At 48.0% G+C, this 25,456-nt stretch overlaps 1 protein-coding gene across 1 annotated transcript; it reads right to left on the bottom strand.

The window, feature by feature from the left end:
- Positions 1 to 6: 6 nt before the first annotated feature.
- Positions 7 to 24,881, bottom strand: LOC135530531 (tetratricopeptide repeat protein 39B-like). Its single transcript, XM_064958834.1, has 14 exons — positions 24,818 to 24,881; positions 24,184 to 24,248; positions 14,024 to 14,123; positions 13,826 to 13,891; positions 9,588 to 9,696; positions 8,346 to 8,413; positions 7,862 to 7,921; positions 5,946 to 6,107; positions 5,480 to 5,571; positions 5,224 to 5,344; positions 4,427 to 4,538; positions 3,640 to 3,757; positions 3,141 to 3,257; positions 7 to 318 (listed from the first exon to the last, which is right to left on the bottom strand). The coding sequence occupies exons 1-14, from the start codon at positions 24,878 to 24,880 to the stop codon at positions 222 to 224; spliced, it is 1,350 nt and encodes a 449-aa protein (XP_064814906.1). The 5' UTR covers position 24,881; the 3' UTR covers positions 7 to 221.
- Between the last annotated feature and the right edge of the window lie 575 nt (positions 24,882 to 25,456).

Here is a 25,456-nt window from a genome sequence, read left to right as displayed (position 1 = left end):
CTGTAGTTTTGGTGTAAAATCGGTTGTAGTCTGATTGTAGTTTTGGTGTCAAATCGATTGTAGTTTTGGTGTAAAATCGGTTGTAGTCTGATTGTAGTTGGGCTGTAGTTATGGTGTAAAATCGGTTGTAGTCTGATTGTAGTTGGGCTGTAGTTTTGGTGTCAAATCGATTGTAGTTTTGGTGTAAAATCGGTTGTAGTCTGATTGTAGTTGGGCTGTAGTTATGGTGTGCTGACAGGCGATCCCTTGAGACTGTTGAGAGCTGCGTGGATCCGGAAGTGAAGCCTGGACTCCATGGAGTAGTCCTTGTAGTTCAACCTAGTCACACACACACGCACACACACAAACACAAACACGCGCAAACACACACACACGCAAACACACACACGCACACACACACAAACACACACAGACAAACACACACACGCACACATGCACAAACACACACACAGACAAACACACACAAACACACACACACACGCACAAACACACACACACACAAACACAGACACACACGCACAAACACGCACAAACACACACAGACAAACACACACACACACAGACACACACACACACACACACAGACAAACACACACACACAGTATTTTATTACAATAGGCAGTGTAACTAACAGAAGAACGTGGGCGTCTGTATCTCAGATGGTAGAGCATGACGGCAGCGTAGCCTAGTGGTTAGAGTGTAGAGGTGGTATGGTAGCCTAGTGGTTAGAGTGTAGAGGTGGTATGGTAGCCTAGTGGTTAGAGTGTAGAGGCGGCAGCGTAGCCTAGTGGTTAGAGTGTAGAGGTGGTATGGTAGCCTAGTGGTTAGAGTGTAGAGGCGGTATGGGAGCCTAGTGGTTAGAGTGTAGAGGCGGTAGGGTAGCCTAGTGGTTAGAGTGTAGAGGCGGTATGGTAGCCTAGTGGTTAGAGTGTAGAGGCGGTATGGTAGCCTAGTGGTTAGAGTGTAGAGGTGGTATGGTAGCCTAGTGGTTAGAGTGTAGAGGCGGCAGCGTAGCCTAGTGGTTAGAGTGTAGAGGCGTTATGGTAGCCTAGTGGTTAGAGTGTAGAGGCGGCAGCGTAGCCTAGTGGTTAGAGTGTAGAGGTGGTATGGTAGCCTAGTGGTTAGAGTGTAGAGGCGGCAGCGTAGCCTAGTGGTTAGAGTGTAGAGGCGGCAGGGTAGCCTAGTGGTTAGAGTGTAGAGGTGGTATGGTAGCCAAGTGGTTAGAGTGTAGAGGCGGTAGGGTAGCCTAGTGGTTAGAGTGTAGAGGCGGTATGGTAGCCTAGTGGTTAGAGTGTAGAGGCGGCAGCGTAGCCTAGTGGTTAGAGTGTAGAGGCGGTATGGTAGCCTAGTGGTTAGAGTGTAGAGGCGGCAGCGTAGCCTAGTGGTTAGAGTGTAGAGGCGGCAGGGTAGCCTAGTGGTTAGAGTGTAGAGGCGGCAGCGTAGCCTAGTGGTTAGAGTGTAGAGGCGGCAGGGTAGCCTAGTGGTTAGAGTGTAGAGGCGGTATGGTAGCCTAGTGGTTAGAGTGTAGAGGCGGCAGGGTAGCCTAGTGGTTAGAGTGTAGAGGCGGCAGGGTAGCCTAGTGGTTAGAGTGTAGAGGCGGTATGGTAGCCTAGTGGTTAGAGTGTAGAGGCGGCAGGGTAGCCTAGTGGTTAGAGTGTAGAGGCTGTATGGTAGCCAAGTGGTTAGAGTGTAGAGGCGGTAGGGTAGCCTAGTGGTTAGAGTGTAGAGGCGGTATGGTAGCCTAGTGGTTAGAGTGTAGAGGCGGTATGGTAGCCTAGTGGTTAGAGTGTAGAGGCGGTATGGTAGCCTAGTGGTTAGAGTGTAGAGGCTGTATGGTAGCCTAGTGGTTTGAGTGTAGGGGCGGCAGGGTAGCCTAGTGGTTAGAGTGTAGAGGTGGTATGGTAGCCTAGTGGTTAGAGTGTAGAGGCTGTATGGTAGCCTAGTGGTTAGAGTGTAGAGGCGGTATGGTAGCCTAGTGGTTAGAGTGTAGAGGCTGTATGGTAGCCTAGTGGTTTGAGTGTAGGGGCGGCAGGGTAGCCTAGTGGTTAGAGTGTAGAGGTGGTATGGTAGCCTAGTGGTTAGAGTGTAGAGGCGGTATGGTAGCCTAGTGATTAGAGTGTAGAGGTGGTATGGTAGCCTAGTGGTTAGAGTGTAGAGGTGGTATGGTAGCCTAGTGGTTAGAGTGTAGAGGCGGTATGGTAGCCTAGTGGTTAGAGTGTAGAGGTGGTATGGTAGCCTAGTGGTTAGAGTGTAGAGGTGGTATGGTAGCCTAGTGGTTAGAGTGTAGAGGCGGTATGGTAGCCTAGTGATTAGAGTGTAGAGGTGGTATGGTAGCCTAGTGGTTAGAGTGTAGAGGCGGTATGGTAGCCTAGTGGTTAGAGTGTAGAGGCGGTATGGTAGCCTAGTGGTTAGAGTGTAGAGGCTGTATGGTAGCCTAGTGGTTAGAGTGTAGAGGCTGTATGGTAGCCTAGTGGTTAGAGTGTAGAGGCTGTATGGTAGCCAAGTGGTTAGAGCGTAGAGGCGGTATGGTAGCCTAGTGGTTAGAGTGTAGGGGCGGTAGGGTAGCCTAGTGGTTAGAGTGTAGAGGCTGTATGGTAGCCTAGTGGTTAGAGTGTAGAGGCGGTAGGGTAGCCTCGTGGTTAGAGTGTAGAGGCTGTATGGTAGCCTAGTGGTTAGAGTGTAGAGGCTGTATGGTAGCCTGACAAGGTAAAAATCTGTCGTTCTGCCCTCTGAACAAGGAAGTTAACCCACTGTTCCTAGGCTGTCATTGTAAATAATAATTTGTTCTTAACTGACTAGTTAAATAAACATATACAGACTGTGGCTCTGGATAGAAGTGTCTGCTAAATAGTATATTACATGTGATCCAGGCTGCGGCCCAAAACGACACCCTGCTCCCTATACAGCTCCTTTTTAAATAAGTACTACAACCTATTCCCTATGTAGTGTACTGAAAGAATAGTACTACAACCTATTCCCTATGTAGTGTACTGAAAGAATAGTACTACAACCTATTCCCTATGTAGTGTACTGAAAGAATAGTACTACAACCTATTCCCTATGTAGTGTACTGAATGAATAGTACTACAACCTATTCCCTATGTAGTGTACTGAAAGGGGAGCCACGCGGACAGACTTACTTGGCGTTCTCTATGTATCGTGTGGCCTTGATGAAGTCCCCCTGTTGTTTGTAGAGTAGACCCAACTCATACAGGGTGAAGGGGATCAGGTAGTGGTCAAATCTGATTCTCCGCTCACTAAGGGAATATATATAACGACACATATATGTTTGTGTATATATATATATATATATATATATATATATATATATATATGAGAGAGAGACAGAGAGAAAGAGAGGGGGTTAGCAGAGAGACAGACAGAGAGAGAGAGGGTTAGCAGAGAGAGACAGAGACAGAGAGAGAGAGAGAGAAGGACGGGTATGGAGAGGAGGGGCATCACATACTGAGACAGAGAGGTGCTGTTTTGCTCTTATCAAAGATTTACGTGTTTTCTTTCGGGGCGCGTCTCGGTCAAATAAATAAAGTAGGACAGGCCAATAATGCCTGCCTTGGTGAGGGCTGTATTTGGGGTTGCTGAACCAAACACCTGGACAGAACCTGTGTGGGCGTGTCATACCTGGACAGAACCTGTGTGAAGCATAGCTCGGCCTGCAGTAGTCTTCCCAGGTGTTTAAGACAGAGGCCTTTTAACATCTGAACCAGACACTGGTCATCAGGGTGGTACTCTGACGGACCTGGGGGGGGGGGGGAGATGGCAGCAGTCAAGTTTTAGACTGATCCAATGAACCATTTCTGGTCAAAATGTTGTATCAAGACTGCCCAAATGTGTCTAATTGCTTTATTAAAACATTTTAAAGTTCATAACTGTACACTCTCCTCAACAATAGCATGGCATTTATCACTGTAACACCTACTGTTAATTGGACAGTGCAGTTTGATTAAGTTAAGATGAATGAACCATTTAATTTCTGTTCAAAATGTTGTATCAACAGTGCCCAAATGTGCCTAACTGGTCAGTATATACATTTTCAAGTAAATGACTGTAAACTCTCCTCAAACAATCAATGGCATTTATCACTGTAACAGCTACTGTAAATTGGACAGTGCAGTTTGAGTAACAAGAAGTTAAGCTTTCTGCCCGAATAAGACATGTCTATGTCCTGGGAAATGTTCTTGTTACTTACAACCTCATGCTAATCACATGCTAATCACATGCTAATCACATGCTAATCACGTTTGCTCAACCATCCCGCAGGGGGACCCATCGATCCTGAGGAAATTTTAAAGATGAGTTGTGAATGTGTGTGTACTGGGGTCGTGTGTGTGTGTGTGTGTGTGTGTGTACTGGGGTTGTGTGTGTGTGTGTGTGTGTTTACTGGGGTTGTGTGTGTGTGTGTGTTTACTGGGGTCGTTGCGTAGCTCCTCCTCTGTCTTCTCTATGGTGATGAGGAGACTCTCTGTGGTGTCTGCTCTCTTCCCTACAATGGTGAAACCATTCCATACGTACATCATCTCCTACACACACACACACACACACACACACACACACAGAGGGGGGGGGGGAGCATCAGAATGGAAAAAAGTGTCTGTCTGTGTGTGTGTGAATCTGTGTGTATGTATGTATGTATGTATGTATGTGTGTGTGTGTGTGTGTGTGTGTGTCTGTGTGTGTGTCTGTGTGTCTGTGTGTGTGTGTGTGTGTGTGTGTGTGTATATCTGTGTGTGTGTGTGTATATCTGTGTGTGTGTGTCTGTGTGCATATCTGTGTGTGTGTGTGTGTGTGTGTGTGTGTGTGTGTGTGTGTGTGTGTGTGTGTGTGTGTGTGTGTGTGTGTGTGTGTGTGAATCTGCGTGTGTGTATATCTGTGTGTGTGTGTCTGTGTGGGTGTGTCTGTGTGGGTGTGTCTGTGTGTCTGTATATCTGTGTGTGTGTGCGTGTATATCTGTGTGTGCGTGTATATCTGTGTGTGTGTGTGCGTGTATATCTGTGTGTGTGTGTGCGTGTGTGCGTGTATATCTGTGTGTGTGTGTGTGTGTATATCTGTGTGTGTGTGTGTGTATCTGTGTGTGTATCTGTGTGTGTGTGTATCTGTGTGTGTGTGTATCTGTGTGTGTGTGTGTGTGTGTGTGTATCTGTGTGTGTGTATCTGTGTGTGTGTATCTGTGTGTGTGTATCTGTGTGTGTGTATCTGTGTCTGTACCAGTGCTGGGACCACCAGTTTAACAGGGTTTCTGGCGTTGTATCTTCGTGATTTCCTCACTGCAAACTTCTCAGTAGGTATGGACTTCCCTGCTAGTCTCTGCTTCAGCCCCTCTACCTGCCTACACACACACACACACACAACATATTCATAGCCAGAGCCATTCTACTTATGCCCGGCCAGTGAGCTGCTATGAATGTTTTATGACCTACAATGAGCTGTTATGAACGCCGTCTGTGAACAGTTGTAATCTCACCTGAACAGCTCGACCACGTTCTCTCCAGTCTTCTTGAGCTCCTCTTCAGGCAACATGGAGAGGATAGCAGCCTTCTGGTAGACATATATGGCCTATACACACAGGGGTTAGAGGTCAGGGTGTGTCCCTCTCCAGGGTGTGTATGTGTCCCTCCCTCCCTCTTGGACCAGCGACTCTCCTTACAGAGACACACAGGGGTCAGGGGTCAGGGGGTGTCGACCTACCTTGGACCAGCGACTCTCCTTACAGAGACACACAGGGGTCAGGGGGTGTCGACCTACCTTGGACCAGCGACTCTCCTTACAGAGACACACAGGGGTCAGGGTGTGTCTACCTACCTTGGACCAGCGACTCTCCTTACAGAGACACACAGGGATCAGGGGTCAGGGTGTGTCTACCTAGCTTGGACCAGCGACTCTCCTTACAGAGACACACAGGTGTCAGGGGTCAGGGTGTGTCTACCTACCTTGGACCAGCGACTCTCCTTACAGAGCAGGTCAGCGTATCTGTATGCCTGCAGCCAGTCCTGAGTGAAGGTGTGACTCCACATTAACTCCCAGTAACACAGGTGGTGAATCTGTCTCCACTGAGACTGGGCTAAGATACACTCCTCAAACTTTAACTGGGCCTGAGGGGGGGTGGAGAGGGAGGTTGAAAGAGTTTGAGAGCGAAAGAGGGAGGTAGAGAGAGACAGGTCTTATGTCCTGTCGTGATGATTGAAGTTACTATGTACAGAATCAGTCAAAAGTTTGGACACACCTACTCATTCCAGGGTTTTTCTTTATTTTTGACTATTTTCTACATTGTAGAATAATAGTGAAGACATCAAAACTATGAAATAACACACATGGAATCATGTAGTAGAAGTGTTAGTTAAATTAAAATATGTTTTATATTTCAGATTCTTCAAAGTAGCCACACTTTGCCTTGACAGCTTTGCACACACTTGGCATTCTCTCAACCAGCTTCATGAGGTAGTCACCTGGAATGCATTTCAATTAACAGGTGTGCCTTGTTAAAAAGTACATTTGTGGAATTTCTTTCCTTCTTAATGTGTTTACGCCAATCAGTTGTGCTGTGACAAGGTAGGGTTGGTATACAGAAGATAGGCCTATTTGGTAAAAGACCAAAGTCCATATTATGGCAAGAAAGGCTCAAATTTTGCAAAGAGAAAAGACAGTCCATCATTACTTTAAGACATGAAAGTCAGTCAATCTGGAAAATTTAAAAAATGTTAAAAGTTTCTTCAAGTGCAGTCGCAAAAACCATCAAGCGCAATGATGAAACTGGCTCTCATGAGGACCGCAACAGGAATGGAAAACCCAGAGTTACCTCTGCTGCCGAGGATAAGTTCATTAGAGTTACCAGCCTCAGATTGCAGCCCAAATAAATGCTTCAAAGAGTATTTATGTTCAAGTAACAGACACATCTCAACATCAACTGTTCAGAGGAGACAGGCCTGCGTGAATCAGGCCTTCATGGTTGAATTGCTGCAAAGAAACCACTACTAAAGGACACCAATAATAAGAAGAGACTTGCTTGGGCCAAGAAACATTAGCAGTGGACATTAGACCAGTGGAAATCTGTCCTTTGGTCTGATGAGTCCAAATTTGAGATTTTTAGTTTCAATCACCGTGTCTTTGTGAGACGCAGAGTAGGTGAACGGGTGATCTCTGCATATGTGGTTCCCACCGTGAAGCATGGAGGAAGAGGTGTGATGGTTTGGGGGTTCTTTGCTGGTGACACTGTCTGTGATTTATTTAGAATTCAAGGCACACTTAACCAGCATGGCTACCAGAGCATTCTGCAGTGATACGCCATCCCATCTGGTTTGGGCTTAGTGGGACTATAATTTGTTTTTCAACAGGACAATGACCCAACACACCTCCAGACTGCGTAAGGGCTATTTGACCAAGGAGAGTGATTGAGTGCTGCACCAGATGACCTGGCCTCCACAATCACCCGACCTCAACCCATTTGAGATGGTTTGGGATGAGTTGGACCGCAGAGTGAAGGAAAAGCAGCCAACAAGTGCTCTGCATGTGTGGAAACTCCTTCAAGACTTTTGGAAAAACATTCCATGTCAAGCTGGTTGAGAGAATGCCAAGAGTGTACAAAGCTGTCATCAAGGCAAAGGGTAGATACTTTGAAGAATCTCAAATATATATAATACTTGTTTGGTTACTACATGAATCCATGTATGTTTTTTAAATAGTTTTGATGTCTTCACTAATACTCTACAATGTAGAAAATAGTCAAAATGAAGAAAAACCCTTGAATGAGTAGATGTGTCCAAACCTTTGACAGGTACTGTATATAACAGTTGTATTGGAATGCACATTAAAACATATTTGTTGAAGTTTTATTTGAAGTTTCACACACCTTCTCGAAGTTTCCTCTGAGCACAGCAATCCGAGCAGAATAAAACAGAATGATAGAACCCTAGGAGAGAAACACTCCCATCAGTACTCTACCATACAGAATGATAGAACCCTAGGAGAGAAACACTCCCATCAGTACTCTACCATACAGAATGATAGAACCCTAGGAGAGAAACACTCCCATCACTACTCTACCATACAGAATGATAGAACCCTAGGAGAGAAACACTCATCAGTACTCTACCATACAGAATGATAGAACCCTAGGAGAGAAACACTCCCATCAGTACTCTACCATACAGAATGATAGAACCCTAGGAGAGAAACACTCCCATCAGTACTCTACCATACAGAATGATAGAACCCTAGGAGAGAAACACTCTCATACCATACAGGGTGTGTGTGTGTGTGTGTGTGTGTGTGTGTGTGTGTGTGTGTGTGTGTGTGTGTGTGTGTGTGTGTGTGTGTGTGTGTGAGATACTTACATTAGGGAACTTCTCAAGGTAAGGTCCCAGTAAGGCTTCTGCCTCTACAAGGTTTCCTTCTCCAGTACCTGGAACAACCATAACACAACCATCACACAACCATCCCACCATACATCCCACCACAACCACCATACAACCACCAAATCCATCATTCAACCACAACACCATAACACAACCACCAACTAACCATCATCAAACAATGCTGTGACAAGGTTACCATAACACAACCATCATACAACCACCATTCAACAATGTTACAACCACCATACAACCATGTTACAACCACCATACAACCATGTTACAACCACCATACAACCATGTTACAACCACCATACAAACACCATACAACAATGTTACAACCACCATACAACGACCATACAACAATGTTACAACCACCATAAAACCATGTTACAACCACCATACAACCATGTTACAACCACCATACAACTATGTTACAACCACCATACAACCATGTTGCAACCACCATACAACCAGAACACAACCATGTTGCAACCAACATATAACCACCATACAACCAGAATGCAACCACCATACAACCATGTTGCAACCACCATATAACCACCATACAACCAGAATGCAACCACCATACAACCAGAATGCAACCACCATACAACCAGAATGCAACCACCATACAACCATGTTACAACCACCATACAACCATGTTACCAGAATACAACCATGATAGAACCATGATAGAACCAGAATACAACCATGATAGAACCAGAATACAACAATGATAGAACCAGAATACAACCATGATAGAACCAAAATACAACCACCATAGAACCAGAATACAACCATGATAGAACCAGAATACAACCACCATAGAACCATGATAGAACCAGAATACAGCCATGATCGAACCAGAATACAACCACCATAGAACCAGAATACAACCATGATAGAACCAGAATACAGCCATGATAGAACCATGATAGAACCAGAATACAGCCATGATAGAACCAGAATACAACCACCATAGAACCATGATAGAACAGAATACAACTACCATAGAACCATGATAGAACCAGAATTCAGCCACCATAGAACCATGACAGAACCATGATAGAACCACCACAAATAACCACAACCACCAAACAAATATCACAAAATTACTAACCTTCTCCGAAACCTGGAACACACAACAATCGTCATTCAACCATCACACAACATTTACACAACTATTAACCAGTGTGTGTGTGTGTGTGTGTGTGTCCCTACCCAGTATGAGTGTAACGTAGGTATGGTACAGCAGCAACGTTAACACACTGAGGACAGCTCTGAGACCGTGGCTAGCTGCTCCTTCTCTCAGCTGAGACAGACCAAAGTCCTACAAGACACAATACATAGCATTCTTAACAGTTCATAGCTCCTTATAACAGCTATTACAAGTTATTTTTAAAATGTATTTTTTCTTTTACTTAACTAGGCAAGTCAGTAAAGAACAAATTCTTATTTACAATGACAGCCTAACTGGGAAGAGTGGGTTAACTGCCTTGTTCAGGGGAACAGTGGGTTAACTGCCTTGTTCAGGGGAACAGTGGAATAACTGCCTTGTTCAGGGGAACAGTGGGTTAACTGCATGTTCAGGGGAACAGTGGGTTACCTGCCTTGTTCAGGGGAGCAGTGGGTTACCTGCCTTGTTCAGGGGAGCAGTGGGTTACCTGCCTTGTTCAGGGGAACAGTGGGTTACCTGCCTTGTTCAGGGGAGCAGTGGGTTACCTGCCTTGTTCAGGGGAGCAGTGGGTTACCTGCCTTGTTCAGGGGAACAGTGGGTTACCTGCCTTGTTCAGGGGAACAGTGGGTTACCTGCCTTGTTCGGGGGAACAGTGGGTTAACTGCCTTGTTCGGGGGAACAGTGGGTTAACTGCCTTGTTCGGGGGAACAGTGGGTTACCTGCCTTGTTCAGGGGAGCAGTGGGTTACCTGCCTTGTTCAGGGGAGCAGTGGGTTACCTGCCTTGTTCAGGGGAGCAGTGGGTTACCTGCCTTGTTCAGGGGAACAGTGGGTTACCTGCCTTGTTCAGGGAACAGTGGGTTACCTGCCTTGTTCAGGGGAGCAGTGGGTTAACTGCCTTGTTCAGGGAACAGTGGGTTAACTGCCTTGTTCAGGGGAACAGTGGGTTAACTGCCTTGTTCAGGGAACAGTGGGTTAACTGCCTTGTTCAGGGAACAGTGGGTTAACTGCCTTGTTCAGGGGAACAGTGGGTTAACTGCCTTGTTCAGGGGAACAGTGGGTTAACTGCCTTGTTCAGGGGAACAGTGGGTTAACTGCCTTGTTCAGGGGAACAGTGGGTTAACTGCCTTGTTCAGGGGAACAGTGGGTTAACTGCCTTGTTCAGGGGAACAGTGGGTTAACTGCCTTGTTCAGGGGAACAGTGGGAACAGTGGGTTAACTGCCTTGTTCAGGGGAACAGTGGGTTAACTGCCTTGTTCAGGGGAACAGTGGGTTAACTGCCTTGTTCAGGGGAACAGTGGGAACAGTGGGTTAACTGCCTTGTTCAGGGGAACAGTGGGAACAGTGGGTTAACTGCCTTGTTCAGGGGAACAGTGGGTTAACTGCCTTGTTCAGGGGAACAGTGGGTTAACTGCCTTGTTCAGGGGAACAGTGGGAACAGTGGGTTAACTGCCTTGTTCAGGGGAACAGTGGGTTAACTGCCTTGTTCAGGGGAACAGTGGGAACAGTGGGTTAACTGCCTTGTTCAGGGGAACAGTGGGAACAGTGGGTTAACTGCCTTGTTCAGGGAACAGTGGGAACAGTGGGTTAACTGCCTTGTTCAGGGGAACAGTGGGAACAGTGGGTTAACTGCCTTGTTCAGGGGAACAGTGGGAACAGTGGGTTACCTGCCTTGTTCGGGGAACAGTGGGTTAACTGCCTTGTTCGGGGGGGGAACAGTGGGTTAACTGCCTTGTTCGGGGAACAGTGGGTTACCTGCCTTGTTCAGGGAGCAGTGGGTTACCTGCCTTGTTCAGGGGAGCAGTGGGTTACCTGCCTTGTTCAGGGAACAGTGGGTTACCTGCCTTGTTCAGGGAACAGTGGGTTACCTGCCTTGTTCGGGGAACAGTGGGTTAACTGCCTTGTTCGGGGGAACAGTGGGTTAACTGCCTTGTTCGGGGGAACAGTGGGTTACCTGCCTTGTTCAGGGGAGCAGTGGGTTACCTGCCTTGTTCAGGGGAGCAGTGGGTTACCTGCCTTGTTCAGGGGAGCAGTGGGTTACCTGCCTTGTTCAGGGGAACAGTGGGTTACCTGCCTTGTTCAGGGGAACAGTGGGTTACCTGCCTTGTTCAGGGGAGCAGTGGGTTAACTGCCTTGTTCAGGGGAACAGTGGGTTAACTGCCTTGTTCAGGGGAACAGTGGGTTAACTGCCTTGTTCAGGGGAACAGTGGGTTAACTGCCTTGTTCAGGGGAACAGTGGGTTAACTGCCTTGTTCAGGGGAACAGTGGGTTAACTGCCTTGTTCAGGGGAACAGTGGGTTAACTGCCTTGTTCAGGGGAACAGTGGGTTAACTGCCTTGTTCAGGGGAACAGTGGGTTAACTGCCTTGTTCAGGGGAACAGTGGGTTAACTGCCTTGTTCAGGGGAACAGTGGGTTAACTGCCTTGTTCAGGGAACAGTGGGTTAACTGCCTTGTTCAGGGGAACAGTGGGAACAGTGGGTTAACTGCCTTGTTCAGGGGAACAGTGGGTTAACTGCCTTGTTCAGGGAACAGTGGGTTAACTGCCTTGTTCAGGGGAACAGTGGGAACAGTGGGTTAACTGCCTTGTTCAGGGGAACAGTGGGAACAGTGGGTTAACTGCCTTGTTCAGGGGAACAGTGGGTTAACTGCCTTGTTCAGGGAACAGTGGGTTAACTGCCTTGTTCAGGGGAACAGTGGGAACAGTGGGTTAACTGCCTTGTTCAGGGGAACAGTGGGTTAACTGCCTTGTTCAGGGGAACAGTGGGAACAGTGGGTTAACTGCCTTGTTCAGGGGAACAGTGGGAACAGTGGGTTAACTGCCTTGTTCAGGGGAACAGTGGGAACAGTGGGTTAACTGCCTTGTTCAGGGGAACAGTGGGAACAGTGGGTTAACTGCCTTGTTCAGGGGAACAGTGGGAACAGTGGGTTACCTGCCTTGTTCGGGGGAACAGTGGGTTAACTGCCTTGTTCGGGGGAACAGTGGGTTAACTGCCTTGTTCGGGGGAACAGTGGGTTACCTGCCTTGTTCAGGGGAGCAGTGGGTTACCTGCCTTGTTCAGGGGAGCAGTGGGTTACCTGCCTTGTTCAGGGGAACAGTGGGTTACCTGCCTTGTTCAGGGGAACAGTGGGTTACCTGCCTTGTTCAGGGAACAGTGGGTTACCTGCCTTGTTCAGGGGGAGCAGTGGGTTAACTGCCTTGTTCAGGGGAACAGTGGGTTAACTGCCTTGTTCAGGGGAACAGTGGGTTAACTGCCTTGTTCAGGGGAACAGTGGGTTAACTGCCTTGTTCAGGGGAACAGTGGGTTAACTGCCTTGTTCAGGGGAACAGTGGGTTAACTGCCTTGTTCAGGGGAACAGTGGGTTAACTGCCTTGTTCAGGGGAACAGTGGGTTAACTGCCTTGTTCAGGGGAACAGTGGGTTAACTGCCTTGTTCAGGGGAACAGTGGGTTAACTGCCTTGTTCAGGGGAACAGTGGGTTAACTGCCTTGTTCAGGGGAACAGTGGGTTAACTGCCTTGTTCAGGGGAACAGTGGGAACAGTGGGTTAACTGCCTTGTTCAGGGGAACAGTGGGTTAACTGCCTTGTTCAGGGGAACAGTGGGTTAACTGCCTTGTTCAGGGGAACAGTGGGAACAGTGGGTTAACTGCCTTGTTCAGGGGAACAGTGGGAACAGTGGGTTAACTGCCTTGTTCAGGGAACAGTGGGTTAACTGCCTTGTTCAGGGGAACAGTGGGTTAACTGCCTTGTTCAGGGGAACAGTGGGAACAGTGGGTTAACTGCCTTGTTCAGGGGAACAGTGGGTTAACTGCCTTGTTCAGGGGAACAGTGGGAACAGTGGGTTAACTGCCTTGTTCAGGGGAACAGTGGGAACAGTGGGTTAACTGCCTTGTTCAGGGGAACAGTGGGAACAGTGGGTTAACTGCCTTGTTCAGGGGAACAGTGGGAACAGTGGGTTAACTGCCTTGTTCAGGGGAACAGTGGGAACAGTGGGTTAACTGCCTTGTTCAGGGGAACAGTGGGAACAGTGGGTTAACTGCCTTGTTCAGGGGAACAGTGGGAACAGTGGGTTAACTGCCTTGTTCAGGGGAACAGGGGAACAGTGGGTTAACTGCCTTGTTCAGGGGCAGAAAGACAGATTTTTTTTTTTACCTTGTCAGCTCGGGGATTCGATCTTACAACCTTTCGGATACTAGTCCAACGCTCTAACCAAAAGGCTAATTAACACCCACCAGCATTCATTATAAGCAGTCATAGCAGTTCATTGCTGAGCCATTAAACTCACTCTGTTGCCAGAGAAGCCGATGACTTCCAGCAACCTGAGGATCCTCTGAGGAAGGAGGGACAGCATCTGAGAGAGAGACAACTTGTTAAAACCAAGCTGCATTTATTTATACATCTCGCACACACACACACACACACACACACACACACACACACACACACACACACACACACACACACACACACACGTCTTTCTTACCAGGTTGAAGGATCCGATACCCAGTCTCACTCCTCCTTCGAACTGCCTGAATGATTCACTGCTATGGTCCTGAGTCACATTCAGAATATTCTGACATTCCCTACAGGAAGAGAGCACAGGATGTTATGTCATAAGTACTGTCCCCTAGTCAGTTATACCCATACTAGACCAATCTACTAGTCCCCCAGCCAGTTATACCCATCTACTAGTCCCCCAGCCAGTTATACCCATCTACTAGTCCCCTAGTCAGTTATACCCATACTAGACCAATCTACTAGTCCCCCAGCCAGTTATACCTACACTAGACCAATCTACTAGTCCCCAAGTCAGTTATATCCATCTACTAGTCCCCCAGCCAGTTATACCCATCTACTAGTCCCCTAGCCAGTTATACCCATCTACTAGTACCCAGCCAGTTATACCCATCTACTAGTCCCCCAGCCAGTTATATCCGTCTACTAGTCCCCCAGCCAGTTATATCCATCTACTAGTCCCCCAGCCACTTATACCCATCTACTAGTCCCCCAGCCAGTTATACCCATCTACTAGTCCCCCAGCCAGTTATATCCATCTACTAGTCCCCCAGCCAGTTATATCCATCTACTAGTCCCCCAGCCAGTTATACCCATCTACTAGTCCCCCAGCCAGTTATACCCATCTACTAGTCCCCCAGCCAGTTATATCCATCTACTAGTCCCCCAGCCAGTTATACCCATCTACTAGTCCCCCAGCCAGTTATATCCATCTACTAGTCCCCAGCCAGTTATACCCATCTACTAGTCCCCCAGCCAGTTATACCCATCTACTAGTCCCCCAGCCAGTTATATCCATCTACTAGTCCCCCAGCCAGTTATATCCATCTACTAGTCCCCAAGTCAGTTATATCCATCTACTAGTCCCCCAGCCAGTTATACCCATCTACTAGTCCCCCAGCCAGTTATACCCATCTACTAGTCCCCCAGCCAGTTATACCCATCTACTAGTCCCCCAGCCAGTTATACCCATCTACTAGTCCCCCAGCCAGTTATACCCATCTACTAGTCCCCCAGCCAGTTATACCCATCTACTAGTCCCCCAGCCAGTTATACCCATCTACTAGTCCCCCAGCCAGTTATACCCATCTACTAGTCCTCCAGCCAGTTATATCCATCTACTAGTACCCAGCCAGTTATATCCATCTACTAGTCCCCCAGCCAGTTATATCCATCTACTAGTCCCCCAGCCAGTTATACCCATCTACTAGTCCCCCAGCCAGTTATACCCATCTACTAGTCCCCCAGCCAGTTATATCCATCTACTAGTCCCCCAGCCAGTTATATCCATCTACTAGTCCCCCAGCCAGTTATACCCATCTACTAGTCCCCCAGCCAGTTATACCCATCTACTAGTCCCCCAGCCAGTTATACCCATCTACTAGTCCCCCAGCCAGTTATACCCATCTACTAGTCCCCCAGCCAGTTATACCCATCTACTAGTCCTCCAGCCAGTTATATCCATCTACTAGTCCCCCAGCCAGTTATATCCATCTACTAGTCCCCCAGCCAGTTATATCCATCTACTAGTCCCCCAGCCAGTTATATCCATCTACTAGTCCCCCAGCCAATTATACCCATCTACTAGTCTCCCAGCCAGTTATACCCATCTACTAGTCCCCCAGCCAGTTATACCCATCTACTAGTCCCCCAGCCAGTTATATCCATCTACTAGTCTCCCAGCCAGTTATACCTACACTAGACCAATCTACTAGTCCCCCAGCCAGTTATACCCATCTACTAGTCTCCCAGCCAGTTATACCCATCTACTAGTCCCCCAGCCAGTTATACCCATCTACTAGTCCCCCAGCCAGTTATACCCATCTACTAGTCCCCCAGCCAGTTATACCCATCTACTAGTCCCCAGCCAGTTATACCCATCTACTAGTCCCCCAGCCAGTTATACCTACACTAGACCAATCTACTAGTCCCCCAGCCAGTTATACCCATCTACTAGTCCCCCAGCCAGTTATACCCATCTACTAGTACCCAGCCAGTTATACCCATCTACTAGTACCCAGCCAGTTATACCCATCTACTAGTCCTCCAGCCAGTTATATCCATCTACTAGTCCTCCAAACAGTTATACCCATCTACTAGTCCCCCAGCCAGTTATACCCATCTACTAGTCCCCCAGCCAGTTATACCCATCTACTAGTCTCCCAGCCAGTTATACCCATCTACTAGTCCCCCGGCCAGTTATATCCATCTACTAGTCCTCCGGCCAGTTATACCCATCTACTAGTCCCCCAGCCAGTTATATCCATCTACTAGTCCCCCAGCCAGTTATACCCATCTACTAGTCCTCCAGCCAGTTATACCCATCTACTAGTCCCCCAGCCAGTTATACCCATCTACTAGTCCTCCAGCCAGTTATACCCATCTACTAGTCCCCCAGCCAGTTATATCCATCTACTAGTCCCCCAGCCAGTTATATCCATCTACTAGTCCCCCAGCCAGTTATATCCATCTACTAGTCCCCCAGCCAGTTATATCCATCTACTAGTCCCCCAGCCAGTTATATCCATCTACTAGTCCCCCAGCCAGTTATATCCATCTACTAGTCTCCCAGCCAGTTATACCCATCTACTAGTCCCCCAGCCAGTTATACCCATCTACTAGTCTCCCAGCCAGTTATACCCATCTACTAGTCCCCCAGCCAGTTATATCCATCTACTAGTCCCCCAGCCAGTTATATCCATCTACTAGTCCCCCAGCCAGTTATATCCATCTACTAGTCACCCAGCCAGTTATACCCATCTACTAGTCCTCCAGTCAGTTATACCCATCTACTAGTCTCCCAGCCAGTTATACCCATCTACTAGTCCCCAGCCAGTTATACCCATCTACTAGTCCCCCAGCCAGTTATACCCATCTACTAGTCCCCCAGCCAGTTATACCCATCTACTAGTCCTCCAGCCAGTTATATCCATCTACTAGTCCCCCAGCCAGTTATACCCATCTACTAGTCCCCCAGCCAGTTATATCCATCTACTAGTCCCCAGCCAGTTATACCCATCTACTAGTACCCAGCCAGTTATACCCATCTACTAGTCCTCCAGCCAGTTATATCCATCTACTAGTCCTCCAGCCAGTTATACCCATCTACTAGTCCCCCAGCCAGTTATACCCATCTACTAGTACCCAGCCAGTTATACCCATCTACTAGTCCCCCAGCCAGTGATACCCATCTACTAGTCCTCCAGCCAGTTATACCCATCTACTAGTCCCCCAGCCAGTTATATCCATCTACTAGTCCCCCAGCCAGTTATACCCATCTACTAGTCCCCCAGCCAGTTATATCCATCTACTAGTCCCCCAGCCAGTTATACCCATCTACTAGTACCCAGCCAGTTATACCCATCTACTAGTCCTCCAGCCAGTTATATCCATCTACTAGTCCCCCAGCCAGTTATACCCATCTACTAGTCCCCCAGCCAGTTATACACATCTACTAGTCCTCCAGCCAGTTATATCCATCTACTAGTCCCCAGCCAGTTATATCCATCTACTAGTCCCCCAGCCAGTTATACCCATCTACTAGTCCCCCAGCCAGTTATATCCATCTACTAGTCCTCCAGCCAGTTATATCCATCTACTAGTCCCCCAGCCAGTTATACCCATCTACTAGTCCCCCAGCCAGTTATATCCATCTACTAGTCCCCCAGCCAGTTATACCCATCTACTAGTCCCCCAGCCAGTTATACCCATCTACTAGTCCCCCAGCCAGTTATATCCATCTACTAGTCCCCCAGCCAGTTATACCCATCTACTAGTCCCCCAGCCAGTTATACCCATCTACTAGTCTCCCAGCCAGTTATACCCATCTACTAGTCCCCCAGCCAGTTATATCCATCTACTAGTCCCCCAGCCAGTTATACCCATCTACTAGTCCCCCAGCCAGTTATACCCATCTACTAGTCTCCCAGCCAGTTATACCCATCTACTAGTCCCCCAGCCAGTTATATCCATCTACTAGTCCCCCAGCCAGTTATACCTACACTAGACCAATCTACTAGTCCCCCAGCCAGTTATACCCATCTACTAGTACCCAGCCAGTTATACCCATCTACTAGTCCTCCAGCCAGTTATATCCATCTACTAGTCCTCCAGCCAGTTATACCCATCTACTAGTCCCCCAGCCAGTTATATCCATCTACTAGTCTCCCAGCCAGTTATACCCATCTACTAGTCCCCCAGCCAGTTATACCCATCTACTAGTCTCCCAGCCAGTTATACCCATCTACTAGTCCCCCAGCCAGTTATATCCATCTACTAGTCCCCCAGCCAGTTATATCCATCTACTAGTCCCCCAGCCAGTTATATCCATCTACTAGTCACCCAGCCAGTTATACCCATCTACTAGTCCTCCAGTCAGTTATACCCATCTACTAGTCTCCCAGCCAGTTATACCCATCTACTAGTCCCCCAGCCAGTTATACCCATCTACTAGTCCCCCAGCCAGTTATACCCATCTACTAGTCCCCCAGCCAGTTATACCCATCTACTAGTCCTCCAGCCAGTTATATCCATCTACTAGTCCCCCAGCCAGTTATACCCATCTACTAGTCCCCCAGCCAGTTATATCCATCTACTAGTCCCCCAGCCAGTTATACCCATCTACTAGTACCCAGCCAGTTATACCCATCTACTAGTCCTCCAGCCAGTTATATCCATCTACTAGTCCTCCAGCCAGTTATACCCATCTACTAGTCCCCCAGCCAGTTATACCCATCTACTAGTACCCAGCCAGTTATACCCATCTACTAGTCCCCCAGCCAGTGATACCCATCTACTAGTCCTCCAGCCAGTTATACCCATCTACTAGTCCCCCAGCCAGTTATATCCATCTACTAGTCCCCCAGCCAGTTATACCCATCTACTAGTCCCCCAGCCAGTTATATCCATCTACTAGTCCCCCAGCCAGTTATACCCATCTACTAGTACCCAGCCAGTTATACCCATCTACTAGTCCTCCAGCCAGTTATATCCATCTACTAGTCCCCCAGCCAGTTATACCCATCTACTAGTCCCCCAGCCAGTTATACACATCTACTAGTCCTCCAGCCAGTTATATCCATCTACTAGTCCCCAGCCAGTTATATCCATCTACTAGTCCCCCAGCCAGTTATACCCATCTACTAGTCCCCCAGCCAGTTATATCCATCTACTAGTCCTCCAGCCAGTTATATCCATCTACTAGTCCCCCAGCCAGTTATACCCATCTACTAGTCCCCCAGCCAGTTATATCCATCTACTAGTCCCCCAGCCAGTTATACCCATCTACTAGTCCCCCAGCCAGTTATACCCATCTACTAGTCCCCCAGCCAGTTATATCCATCTACTAGTCCCCCAGCCAGTTATACCCATCTACTAGTCCCCCAGCCAGTTATACCCATCTACTAGTCTCCCAGCCAGTTATACCCATCTACTAGTCCCCCAGCCAGTTATATCCATCTACTAGTCCCCCAGCCAGTTATACCCATCTACTAGTCCCCCAGCCAGTTATACCCATCTACTAGTCTCCCAGCCAGTTATACCCATCTACTAGTCCCCCAGCCAGTTATATCCATCTACTAGTCCCCCAGCCAGTTATACCTACACTAGACCAATCTACTAGTCCCCCAGCCAGTTATACCCATCTACTAGTCTCCCAGCCAGTTATACCCATCTACTAGTCCCCCAGCCAGTTATACCCATCTACTAGTCTCCCAGCCAGTTATACCCATCTACTAGTCCCCCAGCCAGTTATATCCATCTACTAGTCCCCCAGCCAGTTATACCTACACTAGACCAATCTACTAGTCCCCCAGCCAGTTATACCCATCTACTAGTCTCCCAGCCAGTTATACCCATCTACTAGTCCCCCAGCCAGTTATACCCATCTACTAGTCCCCCAGCCAGTTATACCCATCTACTAGTCCCCCAGCCAGTTATACCCATCTACTAGTCCCCCAGCCAGTTATACCCATCTACTAGTCCCCCAGCCAGTTATACCCATCTACTAGTCCCCCAGCCAGTTATACCCATCTACTAGTCCCCCAGCCAGTTATACCCATCTACTAGTCCCCCAGCCAGTTATACCCATCTACTAGTCCCCCAGCCAGTTATACCCATCTACTAGTCCCCCAGCCAGTTATACCCATCTACTAGTCCCCCAGCCAGTTATACCATCTACTAGTCCCCCAGCCAGTTATACCCATCTACTAGTCCCCCAGCCAGTTATATCCATCTACTAGTCCCCCAACCAGTTATATCCATCTACTAGTCCCCCAGCCAGTTATATCCATCTACTAGTCCCCCAGCCAGTTATACCCATCTACTAGTCCCCCAGCCAGTTATATCCATCTACTAGTCCCCCAGCCAGTTATATCCATCTACTAGTCTCCCAGCCAGTTATACCCATCTACTAGTCCCCCAGCCAGTTATACCCATCTACTAGTCCCCCAGCCAGTTATACCCATCTACTAGTCCCCCAGCCAGTTATACCCATCTACTAGTCCCCCAGCCAGTTATATCCATCTACTAGTCCCCCAGCCAGTTATATCCATCTACTAGTCCCCCAGCCAGTTATACCCATCTACTAGTCCCCCAGCCAGTTATACCCATCTACTAGTCCCCCAGCCAGTTATACCCATCTACTAGTCCCCCAGCCAGTTATACCCATCTACTAGTCCCCCAGCCAGTTATACCCATCTACTAGTCCCCCAGCCAGTTATACCCATCTACTAGTCCCCCAGCCAGTTATACCTACACTAGACCAATCTACTAGTCTCCAAGTCAGTTATATCCATCTACTAGTCCCCCAGCCAGTTATACCCATCTACTAGTCTCCCAGCCAGTTATACCCATCTACTAGTCCCCCAGCCAGTTATATCCATCTACTAGTCCCCCAGCCAGTTATATCCATCTACTAGTACCCAGCCAGTTATACCGATCTACTAGTCCCCCAGCCAGTTATATCCATCTACTAGTCCCCCAGCCAGTTATATCCATCTACTAGTCCCCCAGCCAGTTATATCCATCTACTAGTCCCCCAGCCAGTTATACCCATCTACTAGTCCCCCAGCCAGTTATACCCATCTACTAGTCCCCCAGCCAGTTATACCCATCTACTAGTCCCCCAGCCAGTTATACCTACACTAGACCAATCTACTAGTCTCCAAGTCAGTTATATCCATCTACTAGTCCCCCAGCCAGTTATACCCATCTACTAGTCCCCCAGCCAGTTATATCCATCTACTAGTCCCCCAGCCAGTTATACCCATCTACTAGTCCCCCAGCCAGTTATACCTACACTAGACCAATCTACTAGTCTCCAAGTCAGTTATATCCATCTACTAGTCCCCCAGCCAGTTATACCCATCTACTAGTCCCCCAGCCAGTTATATCCATCTACTAGTCCCCCAGCCAGTTATACCCATCTACTAGTCCCCCAGCCAGTTATACCCATCTACTAGTCCCCCAGCCAGTTATACCCATCTACTAGTCCCCCAGCCAGTTATACCCATCTACTAGTCCCCCAGCCAGTTATACCCATCTACTAGTCCCCCAGCCAGTTATACCCATCTACTAGTCTCCCAGCCAGTTATACCCATCTACTAGTCCCCCAGCCAGTTATACCCATCTACTAGTCCCCCAGCCAGTTATACCCATCTACTAGTCCCCCAGTCAGTTATACCCATCTACTAGTCCCCCAGTCAGTTATACCCATCTACTAGTCCCCCAGCCAGTTATACCCATCTACTAGTCCCCCAGTCAGTTATATCCATCTACTAGTCCCCCAGCCAGTTATATCCATCTACTAGTCCCCCAGCCAGTTATACCCATCTACTAGTCCCCCAGCCAGTTATACCCATCTACTAGTACCCAGCCAGTTATACCCATCTACTAGTCCTCCAGCCAGTTATACCCATCTACTAGTCCCCAGCCAGTTATACCCATCTACTAGTCCCCCAGCCAGTTATACCCATCTACTAGTCCCCCAGCCAGTTATACCCATCTACTAGTCCCCCAGCCAGTTATACCCATCTACTAGTCCCCCAGCCAGTTATACCCATCTACTAGTCTCCCAGCCAGTTATACCCATCTACTAGTCCCCCAGCCAGTTATATCCATCTACTAGTCCCCCAGCCAGTTATACCCATCTACTAGTCCTCCAGCCAGTTATACCCATCTACTAGTCCCCTAGCCAGTTATACCCATCTACTAGTCCCCCAGCCAGTTATACCCATCTACTAGTCCTCCAGCCAGTTATACCCATCTACTAGTCCCCCAGCCAGTTATATCCATCTACTAGTCCCCCAGCCAGTTATACCCATCTACTAGTCCCCAGCCAGTTATACCCATCTACTAGTCCCCCAGCCAGTTATATCCATCTACTAGTCCCCCAGCCAGTTATACCCATCTACTAGTCCCCCAGCCAGTTATACCCATCTACTAGTCCCCCAGCCAGTTATACCCATCTACTAGTCCCCCAGCCAGTTATACCTACACTAGACCAATCTACTAGTCCCCCAGCCAGTTACATCCATCTACTAGTCCCCCAGCCAGTTATACCCATCTACTAGTCCCCCAGCCAGTTATATCCATCTACTAGTCCCCCAGCCAGTTATATCCATCTACTAGTCCCCCAGCCAGTTATACCTACACTAGACCAATCTACTAGTCCCCCAGCCAGTTATATCCATCTACTAGTCCCCCAGCCAGTTATACCCATCTACTAGTCCCCCAGCCAGTTATATCCATCTACTAGTCCCCCAGCCAGTTATACCCATCTACTAGTCCCCCAGCCAGTTATACCCATCTACTAGTCCCCCAGCCAGTTATACCCATCTACTAGTCCCCCAGCCAGTTATACCCATCTACTAGTCCCCCAGCCAGTTATACCCATCTACTAGTCCCCCAGCCAGTTATACCCATCTACTAGTCCCCCAGCCAGTTATACCATCTACTAGTCCCCCAGCCAGTTATACCCATCTACTAGTCCTCCAGCCAGTTATACCCATCTACTAGTCCCCCAGCCAGTTATACCCATCTACTAGTCCCCCAGCCAGTTATATCCATCTACTAGTCCCCCAGCCAGTTACATCCATCTACTAGTCCCCCAGCCAGTTATATCCATCTACTAGTCCCCCAGCCAGTTATACCCATCTACTAGTCCCCCAGCCAGTTATACCCATCTACTAGTCCCCCAGCCAGTTATACCCATCTACTAGTCCCCCAGCCAGTTATACCCATCTACTAGTCCTCCAGCCAGTTATACCCATCTACTAGTCCTCCAGACAGTTATACCCATCTACTAGTCCCCCAGCCAGTTATACCTACACTAGACCAATCTACTAGTCCCCCAGCCAGTTATATCCATCTACTAGTACCCAGCCAGTTATACCCATCTACTAGTCCCCCAGCCAGTTATACCCATCTACTAGTCCCCCAGCCAGTTATACCCATCTACTAGTCCCCAGCCAGTTATACCCATCTACTAGTCCCCCAGCCAGTTATACCTATCTACTAGTCCCCTAGCCAGTTATACCCATCTACTAGTCCCCCAGCCAGTTATACCCATCTACTAGTCCCCCAGCCAGTTATACCCATCTACTAGTCCCCCAGCCAGTTATACCCATCTACTAGTCCCCCAGCCAGTTATACCCATCTACTAGTCCCCCAGCCAGTTATACCCATCTACTAGTCCCCCAGCCAGTTATACCCATCTACTAGTCCCCCAGCCAGTTATACCCATCTACTAGTCCCCCAGCCAGTTATACCCATCTACTAGTCCCCCAGCCAGTTATACCCATCTACTAGTCCCCAGCCAGTTATACCCATCTACTAGTCCCCCAGCCAGTTATACCCATCTACTAGTCCCCAGCCAGTTATACCCATCTACTAGTCCCCCAGCCAGTTATATCCATCTACTAGTCCCCCAGCCAGTTATACCCATCTACTAGTCCCCCAGCCAGTTATACCCATCTACTAGTCCCCCAGCCAGTTATACCCATCTACTAGTCCCCCAGCCAGTTATACCCATCTACTAGTCCCCCAGCCAGTTATATCCATACTCAACCTATTCTATCTGATTCAACAAGTCCAGTTATTCCAACTCGGACTGATTTGGGGAACACTGACTTGTAAATCTGAAAACTTGTGCGTATTTTGATCCCTCCTTTGATAAAGCTGATCATGTTTTCATCCTGTTGAAAGAAGAAGGGAGAGAAACAAGTCAATGAATTAAGACAAGAAAACAGTATTAGCGTTAGCATACTCTACCTGTGTAGATTAGCGTTAGCATACTCTACCTGTGTAGATTAGCGTTAGCATACTCTACCTGTGTAGATTAGCGTTAGGATACTCTACCGGTGTAGATTAGCGTTAGCATACTCTACCTGTGTAGATTAGCGTTAGCAAACTCTACCTGTGTAGATTAGCGTTAGCATACTCTACCTGTGTAGATTAGCGTTAGCATACTCTACCTGTGTAGATTAGCGTTAGCATACTCTACCTGTGTAGATTAGCGTTAGGATACTCTACCTGTGTAGATTAGCGTTAGGATACTCTACCTGTGTAGATTAGCATTAGCATACTCTACCTGTGTAGATTAGCGTTAGCATACTCTACCTGTGTAGATTAGCGTTAGCATACTCTACCTGTGTAGATTAGCGTTAGCATACTCTACCTGTGTAGATTAGCGTTAGCATACTCTACCTGTGTAGATTAGCGTTAGCATACTCTACCTGTGTAGATTAGCGTTAGGATATTTTACCTGTACAAAGGTGAGCGTGGCTTTTTGCAGTAGGCACTCAGCATAGCAGATCTCTGCATGCATCTCCTCTGGAAGACATACACAGATACGTTATAGTGAAAACACACAAACACACAACCACACAACCACAAAAAACACACAACCACATAAACACAAACAAACACACACACACAGCCACACGTATTCCATGTTGGTCATTGAGCAGAGAGACTTCCAGTTAGTTGCTGATCTAAATAAGGTAGGTGAGACAAACACACAGAAAGCCTTCCTCAAAACAACAGCTATCAGCCACATCAATGGTAGAGAGGACAGTTCAACAGAGACAACACTAGTCTGGAGTGGTCAGGTCAACACTAGTTTGAGGTGGTCAGGTCAACACTAGTCTGAGGTGGTCAGGTCAACACTAGTCTGAGGTGGTCAGGTCAACACTAGTCTGAGGTGGTCAGGTCAACACTAGTCTGAGGTGGTCAGGTCAACACTAGTCTGAGGTGGTCAGGTCAACACTAGTCTGGAGTGGTCAGGTCAACGCTAGTCTGGAGTGGTCAGGTCAACGCTAGTCTGAGGTGGTCAGGTCAACGCTAGTCTGGAGTGGTCAGGTCAACGCTAGTCTGAGGTGGTCAGGTCAACGCTAGTCTGGAG

This window comes from Oncorhynchus masou, unplaced genomic scaffold (genome assembly GCF_036934945.1).
Source record: "Oncorhynchus masou masou isolate Uvic2021 unplaced genomic scaffold, UVic_Omas_1.1 unplaced_scaffold_1368, whole genome shotgun sequence".
In the NCBI taxonomy this organism is placed as follows: Eukaryota; Metazoa; Chordata; class Actinopteri; order Salmoniformes; family Salmonidae; genus Oncorhynchus; species Oncorhynchus masou.
The sequence above is the reverse complement of the archived record's forward strand: the minus strand, read 5'-3'. Positions and strand labels throughout refer to the sequence as shown.

What these genes read in the sequence shown, in the direction of transcription:
- LOC135530531 (XM_064958834.1), bottom strand. Translation starts at nt 24,880, where the DNA reads ATGCATGCAGAGATCTGCTATGCTGAGTGCCTACTGCAAAAAGCCACG. An exon ending in CCACGCTCACCTTTGTACAG is followed by an intron (nt 24,249 to 24,817) that starts GTAAAATATCCT and finishes TTCTTTCAACAG; the next exon opens with GATGAAAACATGATCAGCTT. An exon ending in ACAAGTTTTCAGATTTACAA is followed by an intron (nt 14,124 to 24,183) that starts GTCAGTGTTCCC and finishes CTCTTCCTGTAG; the next exon opens with GGAATGTCAGAATATTCTGA.